The sequence below is a fragment of the Trichosurus vulpecula genome, chromosome 8, assembly GCF_011100635.1.
Source record: "Trichosurus vulpecula isolate mTriVul1 chromosome 8, mTriVul1.pri, whole genome shotgun sequence".
NCBI classification, from domain to species: domain Eukaryota; kingdom Metazoa; phylum Chordata; class Mammalia; order Diprotodontia; family Phalangeridae; genus Trichosurus; species Trichosurus vulpecula.
In genome coordinates this window covers 146,771,466-146,783,900 of record NC_050580.1, presented here as the reverse complement: position 1 = coordinate 146,783,900, position 12,435 = coordinate 146,771,466, and the positions used below count along the sequence as shown (strand labels likewise).

The window sequence follows — 12,435 nt, the reverse complement described above, 5'->3', positions numbered from 1 at the left end:
CATGAGAGCCAAACGCCCAGCCCCCTATCAAATCCTCCATTAGATTGACAGAATATTTCCTCAAACTTGCAAAGCACATGTCATACGCCTGATGTTTTAACACACAGCTCTCTATGTGCTCATTTAAAAATAATACCACATATTTCTTTCATTCTCCTTGGGAAGTCAGAAAATTATAATCTGGGTCCTTTTCATAAAAGCGCATCCACATTAGGCCATAAAAATCAGACCACCTACCATTATTCTTCTGCCAGCTAGCACTGCCGTAGCTCCAGCCCGGTTATTGTTTTGATCACTGAGCCTTGTTTCCGAAGGCATATAAGAGACTGGGACTTGTATCCAGCTGAAATCCATCAGCCAAAATGACAGGCTTCATCCTAAAATATGCGTTAGATTGCCAAATCCAATTGGACAATTTTCTCCTAAGTAGGACACCTATTTGGGAAGAGCATACCTTCCACTAGCTCCTCCTGTATTCTTTCAACAAAATGGAAACTAAACACTTTATAACATCACACATTAGGAGCTGGAAGGAAAGTCAGGGGCCTTCTATCCCAACCTTCTCATTTTACAGATGAGGAACCTGAGGCAGAAGTCACCTGTCCAAGATTATACAGGTAATAAGCATCAGAGGTGGGATCTGAATGCAGAGGAGGGGCCTCTGACTCCTAAGCAAATCCTCTTTCCAGTTTACTGTCTTGCCTCCAAGATACCCACACAACAGATGCACACTCAGGGACCCCAAAGTCTGGGTCTGTGAGACCAACCCATGTATTTGTATCTCCCCTAATAGTTCCCTTGCTGTATTCTCATTTGCAGACTCCATATGACCTGAAAAATATCCTAGCCAAGTCCCTAAGACTACACCAACAGCCTTTCCTCAGTATGCTCCTGCTAAATGCCTTGGATAGCTTAAGGCCTGGGAGGAAGTCTGTCCCTGAACTACTTCCATAACCCCAGCGCAATGGAAGAATTGGAACGGACTGGTCTGCACGCTGAAGGTGGTGTCACTGTGCTCCTTCAGCCTCGGCCCTGGGATACATAATTCTCACTTTATTCACTCTACTGATATGTTGTGGTACCAGGTTATAATGTCATGGGAGATGGCACGGTGAAAGGGCACTAGACTTGCAGTCACCAGAGACCTGGGTTCTAATCCCACTGCCTATCTTTATTAACTGTGGGACCATGGGCCAAGCCACAGTACCTCTCAAAGTCATCTGTACCTACATGTACCCACCTCACAGGCTTGGTTGTTAAAGTCAAATGAGGGAGCAGCTAGGTGGCACAGTGAGTGCAGCACCAGCCCTAGAGTCAGGAGGACCTGAGTTCAAATCTGGCCTCAGACACTTGACACTCTTACTAGCTGTGTGACCTTGGGCAAGTCACTTAACCCCAACTGCCCTGCCTTCCCCACTCCAAACAAAATAAAAATAAAGCCAAATGAGGCATATCTACAGTTATCCCTTCCACGTTGAGACTTTCCCTATTGCAGTTTTGAAATATAGCAGGTTGGCATAAGAAGTTAAATGGGAATTTTGGGGGAGTTTTGCAGAAGCCACAGATGACACATGCAGGCCAGCGGACAACAAAGAAAAAGTTTAGAGACTCAGAAATGCACAAAATATATGTATAATATTTTATAATAGCAACATTGGTTTAAGTACCATAATAATTTAGATTTCTTCCCTGGTACAAAGGGAGGAACAAAAATTTTTATGTGGATTCTCCAGATCATGGGGGCACCACACCCCTAAACTCTCACAGTGTGGAAGGAATAACTGTGAAGTGTTTAGCTGTGGTTCTAAAGTTACAAAACTGGTAACTTAATAAACATACAAGAATTTATATATACAAATAACCATTAGCTTTCAAAATGCTTACCCCAGGAGGATGCATGCTCAGCTCAATAATACTATTACCTAGAACATTCTGGAACATCTTTTGAGGAATTATTTTTATTCTATTTTATTTTATTTTTGCAAGGAAATCAGGGTTAGGTTACTTGTCCAGGGTCATACAGCTAGTATCAAGTAACTGAAGCCAAATTTGAACTCAGGTCCTCCTGACTCCAAGGCTGGAATTAATTACCTTTGGAACATGACATAGTGTGTTATAGGAGGAAGCAGATCTAAGCTTGGAGTCAGAAAGCCTGGTTCAAAGGCCCAGCTTTGCAATTTATTAACCTGTATGATCCTGGACAAAGCTCTTAACTGCTCTGCCCCTCAGTTTTTGCATCTGTAAAATGGAACACTATCATTCATGCTATCTATTTCTCAGAGTCTCTTTGAGAAAAATGCTTTCTAAACGGCAAAGCGCTCTACAGATTCTTTTACAGCTACTTTAAAAATATAGGACATCTTTCTTAATACTACCAAGCTCCACAAGGTATTGTCCTTGCCAACATCATTAATAACCCTGCTCCAACATCGCTGGGTAGATTCCTCCTTAGAGGAGAACCCTCTCTTAGATGGGAGGAAGGTGCAGAGGTAATGGGACATAAGGAGAGGTCAAGCAAAGTGAAAAATATAGAGTCAAGGCAGACACAGAGGTCGATTTGTGGGAGGCTCATGCATCCCTGTTCATGTCTAGGCCTCGGGATTACGGGGGGTTGGGAGAAAATGCTGGGGGTGAGGGGATGGATGGCACTGCCCTCATAATTATTACAGAAATACAGATTTAGAGCTGGAACGGCCCTTACTGGTCACATAGTCAAACCTCTCATGTTACAGATAAGGAAACTGAGGTCTTCACCCTAAGTGACAGAGTTTTATCTAAGTGATAGATTTTAAACCATGGTTCCCCAACTCTAATGTCAATACACTTTCTACTGAACCATGAATATATAGTTTCATTTCCTTGCAAAGGCCTATTTAAAATTTTTAGATTCTAAATTTTGATTACCCAGAAATATCTTATTTGCAGCATTATTCTTAAAGAATTAAATGATCTCCATTTTTTCCCTCTTAATCTTTTCTCATGCCTTCTTTTCTCAGAAACAATTAACTGTTTTCTTTTAGGCAGAGTGTATCAGAGTGTGTTGGCAATTATTCATCTTTGGAGTGTGTTTAATTATTGTAGATAGCTAGGAGTCATACGGAACCATCTATCATTCAATCAAAATAATTTATTATGTACTTATAAGGCACTGTGCTAAGTGCTGAGGACAGACACAGACACAGACACAGGCACAGGCACAGACACAGACACAGACACAGACACAGACACAGACACAGCAAAAATCCTACCAGGTCTTAAGGAACTTACATTGTAGTTGTTAGGGTGGGATACCATGTATATAAACAGGTATACACATTACTCAAGTTACATTGTATAGGTACACAATAACCTTACAGAGGGCATCATTAATAGATTAAGTGGATTGGGGAAGGCCTTTTGAAAAATTTGGCATCTTAGATGAGTTTTGAAGGAAGCCAGAGATTGTAAGAGAAACAGGTGACTGGACAGAGTATGCCAGCATCCTCAGACAGTCAGTAACCACGATGGCACCTACACCCATATATACATATACGTATAAACATGTATGTACTCACATATATACATACATGTGTATGTGTGTGTGCGTGTATAAATATTAAAAAAAAAGAATCACAATCCAAATTCTCATGTGATGCCTTGCAAGGGAGAAGCCAAATAGAGAGGCATGAAATATTACAGGAGGGGAAAGATCACCTCTGGGTGGGGAACAGGGAGAGGAAGGAGCTTAGGAAAAAGCTTTCACTCAGGGACAGCATGATTCTATTCATTTTCTTACATAGCTAATAAACTGACTCTAATGTCAATTCCCATAAAGAGTTACATCAATCTGTGCAGAAAAGGTGGTATGATTCAAGTAAATGTACAGATTCCAAAGATGATTACTTCAAAGGGCAGCACCCCTTTGGATGTCTGCATCTGGAATGTCTGCTAAAATCATACTTCCTATTACTTTATAGTAACTTGGTCCCTAGATAGGCATGAATATGAAGATACTGTTTAGTGCTGACCTATGATTCTGTTAGTGTGGAGAATTCCCTGACATGGAAACTTCCTCTCTCAATGCAGATTGGTACCTTGTAATTTACAATCTAAGAGAATTCCTTGGGGGGTACTGACAAGCTAATTGATTTGTCGTTATTCACAATGTAAGCATGTTATCGGGGCCTGAATCTGAACCCAGGTCATCTTCCTGATTCCAAGGCTGGTTCTCTATCCACTACTCTAAATGTAATTTCAACAGAGTTCCAGAAAGGTCCAGAACAATGGATGTGTCACTGCAGTAAATATAAAGGTGTAACAAAGGTGGCTACTTTAAAAGGCAGCATTCACTTCGATGTTAGCATCTGCTCTGTTTCCTAAACAATCATTCTTATTATTTTACAGGACCCTGGTACCTAACTTGTCTTTGCATTAGTAAAATAGATCGCTTTACCTGAGCACAGAGGCACGTGCTTACAAAAGCAACCTATGCAATGCAGTATTGGAAAAATGAAGAAGACTACATGTGGACAGATGTACTGGCTGTAGAGGTAAGGGAGTGACTGGAGTATTCAGGTAGTCACTTCCTAACATCAGGATGGGAAAGAAAAGAGAAGGGTCATATTGGATTAGAAGAAATGACAGAAGGGAAAATACAATTGGTAGTGATGGGTACACATGGCAGGGTACTGTTACAGCCATGAGAGAGTATAGGATAGGGATAAAGAATGAAATGGAGGCCTTCCAAAAAAGTTTGTAGAGTCCCTAGATTTTGAACTTATGCCTCTACTTCAAAATTAATACACTTTGCATTGAAGCTAGGTGGAGACCTTCACTACATTCCTTGAGGGCTGGTACAAAATTTTATTTAAACTTTATATCCACCCCAATGATGAGTACAGAGCTCGACACATAGCAGGTTCTTCATGAATCGATGTGTTGAATAGGAATGAATTTATACGTGTTTCCAAAGCCATTTGGGCTTGCCCTATGATTAAACGAACATGAATATTGCACTCAGATCAAGTTTGGCACAATTTAGCACTGAATATCAACCTTGGCTTCTGAATGACAATAAGTGGCAAAATCTGAACCTTACATTGGTCAGAGAGGCTCAGAGCTAATTGCTATCAGGGAGAGGATACAGAAAATGTGGTGACATGGAAGAATACTCATGGGGTCCTCTGACAGAAGATTCAGCTAAGAAAACTTTACACTACCCCAGTGACATCAATAGATAATAGTGGATAAAAATGCTGAGAGTGAATTAGGGGGTAGGGGAGTGCAGGGGTGGTGAAGGATGGAGAAAGAAGTTATATTAATCCAGAAACAAAAAAAACAAATGGAATGATATTCAGAAAAGTGGCTGTTGTCCTCCCCTACCTTCCCCCCACCTTCTACATTGTCTAAGTTTCTATAAGTACCCCTGACTAAAGCCCTATCCTCCAAAAAGAAAAAAAAAAGCCTTTATGGTATGCTCCAAAATAAAGCAATGGCCTCTAAATTATTCAAACACGATCTCGAAGAGGAAAAACTCCAAAGAGCTTAAGAGGAGAAAATATACAGTTGAGCAGATGCCAAGGATAAAACTGATTTAAGACTTCTTATGTTGTCAAAAGCTTTGCTCAGTCAACAATAAACTTGCTCAGAGTTTGCAGTGAAAAGTTTCAAGTTCTGCCACTACCAGACATTCAGAAAGTGAATTATTTTGTCTTGTAGGAAAATCACTATCAAAGCATGTTTAGACACCACGAGATGAATATATAAACTGTGGGAGAAATTTCTTCCCCCTTCCCACATTTTCAGCCAGACAAAATCTCTACGTGATCCAACAAAAACCACTGTGGTCAGACAAGACGGGCTGACCACACTAAGCAGCAGATCCTGTCAATTCTTACTCTGTATCTCCTGTTTTTGTTTCTTCCATTTCCACTGCCATCACCCCTGTCTAGACTCTGACTACTTCTTTCCTTAAGAATCACAGCAGCCAGCTAAATGGCTGTGCTAACTTCACATTATTTTTTGCCGCTGTTGTTTTGTTTTTTGCAGGCAATTGGGGTTAAGTGACTTGCCCAGGATCATATGGCCAAATTTGAATTCAAGTCCTTCTGACTCTTGGGCTGGTGTTCTATCTACTGTGTCACCCAGCTGCCCCTAACTTCATATTCTCTTGACACTAATCCATCTTGCATACTACCAAGAATTAATCTTTTAAAATCTCCATTTTGAGTGTTTTTTTCCTATTCAAAAAATAAAATTCAATGAAAATGTTACTATATGCGAGGGAATAAATTATGCAATATAGATGTAAATATGGAAAAGGATACAGACCCTGCCCTCAAGCAGCTCAGAATCTAACCACAGGAGACAGGACAAATACACAAAAATTAGTATAAGACTGAATTTGATGGGAGTAAAGAAGTCTAGAAAACAGATGCTTACATTTTGGGGGGGGGATGGAAGGAAATTCTTGAGGTTTCATGAAGAAGTTGGTATCTGAGTTGAACTGTAAAGGAAGAGAAGGATTTCAAGGACATAATGTATTATAGGCAAAGGGGAAAACATGTATAACAATGTGGGTAGGTAAGTGCAGGTTGAGACTAGAAGTATGGATTGGCTGGAATGTAGAGTGCATAAAGGGGAATCTTATGACATCAGGGTTGAAAACACTGGCAAGAGACAGATGATGAAGGGCACTGATTGCCAGACTATAAAGTTTGTATTTTATTCTAAAAGGAATAATACTATTCTGTAAGCAGTAAGTAAAACCTCTAATATTCTGTAAGTGTTTCTATCAGTATTCTATAAGTAATAGGAACACTAAATGTTTAAGTAGGTCAACGGTATGGGCATATCTGTGCATTAAAAAATTATTTTGGTAGTTGTGTGGAAGAATGAATTGGAGAATAGAAAATCTAGAAGAAGAGAAGCAATTTAGGAGATGGTAGCTCATGAGAGATACAGAAGGTCTAAATCTAGGTGGTGTAACTATATATGAAGAAGACAGGATGGATATGAGAGTTCAGAATTTGAACTGAGAGAACTTGGCAAATGATTAGATAAGCATGTATGTGGGTGGTGCTGAGGGAGACAAGAGAGTACAGTGACACCAAGAAAATCATGTTCTAATACCAAGATGGGAAAGAAAAGAGAGGTGTCACACTTGAGTGGGAGAAAATGACAGAGAAGGGATGATGGCAAGGTAGGATAGAGTCAAAGGGGAGAAGATTTTAAATGTCAGACGAATGGATCTGTGTTTTAAGACAGTGTCTAGCGCACAGTAGGTGCTTTTGATTGACTACAAAAATATTAATACGGGAGAATTTCGTGAAGGTATTGAGCAAATCTATAAATTATAGGGCACTACAGATGAAAGACTAAGCAACACTTTATAGATGATGACTGAACTTTTACTAGAGAGGAACTGCCTTCATTATCAGCAGAAAATAGCTGTAGATTAGAGAATAAGCTTTTTAATCAACTAAAATCAATTTTCTTTTCAAACACAATAGTAGGTAGCCAGTGCTCTAGGCATTTCTTATACATTGCTAATTGAGATACATACCTGCAAAGTACAGATCTCTATCGAAATATGCCTGAGAAGCTGATTCTGGTGACTGTAACATACTACAGTATTTCAGGTTGTGTGTAACAAAGAGCTTTCTTCAGACAGCACATACACAGGTCTGTGAGCACACAGTATATAAAGATGCGTATAAACATACACATGATGTTCACGGCATAATTCTGGAATTTATGCCAGTCAATAGGATTTGCCGAATAACTAGACTACTCCCTTGAAGAGTAGAATACACTTATTAAGGAGAAAGTAGGGTACATGTAGCTTCTTCAGTTTTAATTTAAACACTGAGCACATTCACAGGAATTACCACCTGTATGGTATATATGAGGAAAAGACACAATTCAATACCAAAGTTAAATGAAAATGCCTCATTACCTATGCTGGATTTAGTCTAAATTAAAAAGCAAATCAAATTCCTCAGGGAAAAAAGCCCACAAGGCAACAATAAGCTTGTTTTAATTTGGAATCAGAGTTGAAGTACATATTCTACCAGAAGCATAATCTGCATGTTAAATCTTAGAAGATTTAAAAAACACAATTTCAGAGTGTTTGCCAGCTTAGATTTTCAAATGAAAGGACATTATCGATGTAGGCAGGGAAGATGTCATTCTATAGGACTCCTCTCCCGAAACTGCCAAGCACTGCCAAAGAAAGTTAGGAAATCAGGCTGACTAGGCCACCAATATAGTCACACTCTACCTAAGCTCAAGTGGGCCCACCCTGCTTCTTGGCACTGCTGGTATTTACTTTTGATCTATTATTGTATTCCCCACCGTACTTATTCTAAACCTTGCCCATTTTCCTTCAGCTTCCAACTGTACTTCCATGCCCTTTTCTGATACTTCTATAGCGCATATTGAGACAATCCGCACTAATCCCATATGAGTTTCTTCAATTTCCCTCCTCAGCACACCAATCATATTAGGGACTACGGCTTATTCAGCTTTGCTTCCCTCAGTGCCTAAACAGTATTTTAGAATTAGAAAGCATTCAATAATTAGCTGGAGAAATAAACAGATTACAACCATACTTATGCCTATTAATACTAAGTGACTGGTTGACAATAGCATTACATACTTGGGGCCAATAGCAAGCAGGTAATTTTATAATCAGATGCTTGTTCTGGAAGACCAGTGATAAAATGAACTCTTCCAAGAAAGCGAGACAGTCTCGAGTAAGATGGAAATGTTATGGTCCATATGGTTCTACGTGGGGACCACTCAGAAATTCAAAACTCACAGGTTCCGGCATAAGAAGGAAAGGAAGAATTCAATCAAAGTACTCTGTTTGGGCAAAGAATTATCTAAGAGAGTGAAGATGAGTTTGTGTCTTCATCAGTTTATTTATCTCTTACATGCTATGATAATGGCTCCTGTTTCCCAGTAGAGGGAAATAAATACAGTATTATAATCAACATATTTGGTAAGAAATGAGTGAGAAGGATTTAACTTGGGACTCCCTTCCGAAGCCCATGAGAACCAAAGAGGGCTAACAGCTGTAAGTGGTTAAAAATAGGGAAGTCATTTTATTTAAATTGCTGTTTTTAATCATCTCTCTTCTTATATAGTTCATCATCAAAGATATCAAAATGAAAACAGCATCTTCATTTCTCAATAGCATAATTAAGTTTACTCTTGCACAAACAGTGAAGAGGTCTTCACATAGCTTCAGTATGGAGAAAGTTCTGTTAGCGAGGTTAATAGGCACTACTGATTACCTGGTAATATGGCTTGTGTGGAGAATAGAGACTGAAATAACAGGAATCCCTCATAGGAAGTTTTTTAGGGCAAGCCTGAGAATCAAGGTCATGATACGATATTCCAACACAAATCATCACTTTGGAGAGACTCCCTGAGATTCATTAACCCAAGGGTAGGACTCTTTCAAATGGCATAGGCTAGGCAAAATAATAGGGAATGGATGGGCATTTTCTGCCTCTGAGAAGGATTTTAAAAATAAAGAGCCAAGGTTTCCTTCTCTCTCAAGGGCATCTACTATTATCTTCCATTTAGATGGTATGAGACTTTAAGGGCTGAGTCAGCATTTTCCCTATTCCCCTCAGAAGAGACTTGGGCACAATCTAATTAATGACCCCATCTCCCCTTCACAACCTATTCTGAATTTTCTCATCAGCTGTGCCTATTCATTTAGTCCCACTCCCCCAACTGACATTCACTTCCCATTCCTGCTACTAATTTCTCTGCATGCTCAACTTTAAGTAGCACTCCTATATTGACAACTCCCCTGCATCTGAATGATTGATCTAATTGCTCGAACTACATACATTAAGAAAAAAATGAAACAGAATCAGGGTAGTAATAGGCAAAGGATAGGAAGCTGCTACCAGGAGAGGGACAGAACAAGATCTTGTAAAAATGCACACCAAGACCCTGGTAGAAGTGACCCCTAGCTGAAGGGCTAGGTTATGGTTGGCAATTGTATTCTTTATGGTTCATAGTTAACATATCCCAGTAATTCAGGCTCGTGGAGAGGCGATGAATAAAACGTTAGGGTTTCTTCCTGCTCAAATGAAATATCTGATATCAAGCTGTTAGCAGAAAAGGAGCCAAGACTTACACACTTACCTGAAATCAGACAACAGTTAACAAGGACTAAGTAAATAGCAAGTATTAACTAGGCCTTGTATTAAGAGCTGGGGATGCAAAGACAGACAAAAACAGTCTCTGCCCTCAAGGAACTAACATTCTAAGGGGGGAGACAACATACAAGCAATAGTGCATACAAGATAAAGCACACTGCAAATGAAAGAAAATACCAGAGCGAAGGCACCAACACTGAGGCGACTGAAGGTCAGGAAAGGAATCCTGCAGAAGGTGGAATGTGAGCTGAATACTTAGGGAATCCAGGGAAGCCGGGAGGTGGAGGTAAAGAGGGAGAGCATTCTGGATACTGGGAATATCCCCAGTTAAAAGGCATGGAAAAGGAATGTAGGTTGTGAAGCCTCCAACCCCTTCTTAATGCCACCATATCAAACATATTTGGTTTTGAGAGAGAGAGAGAGGGAGAACGAAGAAAAGCCACTTACTCTAAGAACCCAGGTTTATGTTTATGTTCTACATGAGGTCCAAACTGTATCTGGGCTTGAAATCCACCAAACTCGCAAGCTTTCTCAAAGGAGACTGGATGGGAACCATTCAGGATATCATCTCGAGCCTGCAAGGCAAGAGTCAGAAATGCCAGCATCTTGTAAACACCACTATACGACGTTGATATCAGTTATTATTGCCATCCATTTCATTATCAGGCAAGATTTCTACCTTTAGTGGTAAATGAAGCTTTTCAATGACCTCAAGTTCTACAACTTTTCTTTCTTCAGATTTTATTTAAGTCCTCCATTTCAGCTTAAAAGGATGAAGTTATCTCTTACAATTTCCCTGCACTGATCTGAAATATGACTTACATGATGCTCCCAACTATAATCGGTAAACTCAGTTTTCAGTTTTGTTAGGATACAGAACTGGTATGGGATGAAAACATTGATATATTTAGTCCATTTCGCGCACATTCATGGTTTGTGGACCTTAGTGGTCATCAGTACCATCTTCACGGAAGCATCTCCATGAAGTGGGATATTGACGTTTCTCATTTGTTCTGATGCTTCTGACCACATTTTGGCAGAAGATGAAGGAGTAATACTTGCTCTTTGGTCTTCTAAGTCAATCTGACCAACCCAACAGTTCCAAGTAGAAAGGGTCAGCCTACAACTTTAACTCTGAAGCAATTGAGCCTTTCTGCCCAGGGTGCTATCCATATCAGAACCCAATTCCTCAGAATTTCATTCAAGGTTATTATTAATATTGTTACCACTATCTTAGTCTCCTCTTTTTTGATAATAGTAGTAATTATAACAGAGGCAGCCAGGTAGTTCATTGGGCAGAGCTCTTAGCCTGCAGTCAGAAAAACCCAAGTTCAAATCCGACCTCAGACACTTACTAGCTCTATGACCCTGGGCGCTTCACTTCACTTCTGTTTGCCTTAATCAAGTGGAGAAGGAAATGGCAAACCACTCCAGTATCTTTGCCAACAAAACCCCATGGACAGCACTGGTGTGATATGATCCATGGGGTCATGAAGAGTCGGCCACAACTGAACAAAAACAATGATAATAATTATAACAGATAGCACTTATATAGCACTTTAAGGTCTTCCAAGCACTTAATATACTATCTCATAACAACTCTGAGAGGTAGATGCTAATTATCTCCATCTTACAGTTGAGGAAACTGAGGCATAAAGGGGTTAGGCGCCTGCCTAGGGTCATGTAGCTGAATAAGCGCCTGAGTCTGGATTTGAATTTGGCACTTCCTGATACACTATGCAATGTGCCACCTAGCAGAAGAAGTCTGTGGACAAGTTACAACCCTGCCATTATTCTTTTAGATATAACATGATGTTATTGATAGAATGATTTTTTTGAATTAATTAAGAATACTGAAATGTAAATTCGTATTCAGGAGACGCACTAGAATTATCTTAGGGACAACTCTCATAGTCATGTACCTCATCCTGTTCCTGTGTAGTTTTAATAGACTTCCACTAGGACTCTATGCTTTCAAGACTTTTTGTTCCATGTGCTTTGGTGATTATGAGTATATGCTAAGGTGGCAGCTACTAAAAGTCATACTTAAATTTTTAATAGATCATTATTAGGATTGGGTGATCATGGGCAACCCTTCCCTCTTGCAATGATGCTCCAGTTTCATAACAATTTATTTGCTGAATTCTAAAAATTATTTTGGTGTCTGTATTTGTAGTATGGGGACTTGTTATCTTAAATTTGCAAAGGACAGAAAGCTTCTGGTATATCATTCCAGCTACCTGATTGTCTAAGTATCTGGTAAATTTTTGGAATT

General features: G+C 39.6%; 1 protein-coding gene across 1 annotated transcript in view; it reads right to left on the bottom strand.

Annotated features, from left to right (window-relative positions):
- The window catches only part of TLN2 (talin 2), a 268,344-nt gene that overhangs the window by 234,158 nt on the left and 21,751 nt on the right, over positions 1 to 12,435 (bottom strand). Inside the window, exon 6 of the mRNA XM_036734916.1 lies at positions 10,608 to 10,735. Within this exon, the coding sequence (XP_036590811.1) occupies positions 10,608 to 10,735 (128 nt within the window). The remainder of the gene's footprint in view (positions 1 to 10,607; positions 10,736 to 12,435) is intronic.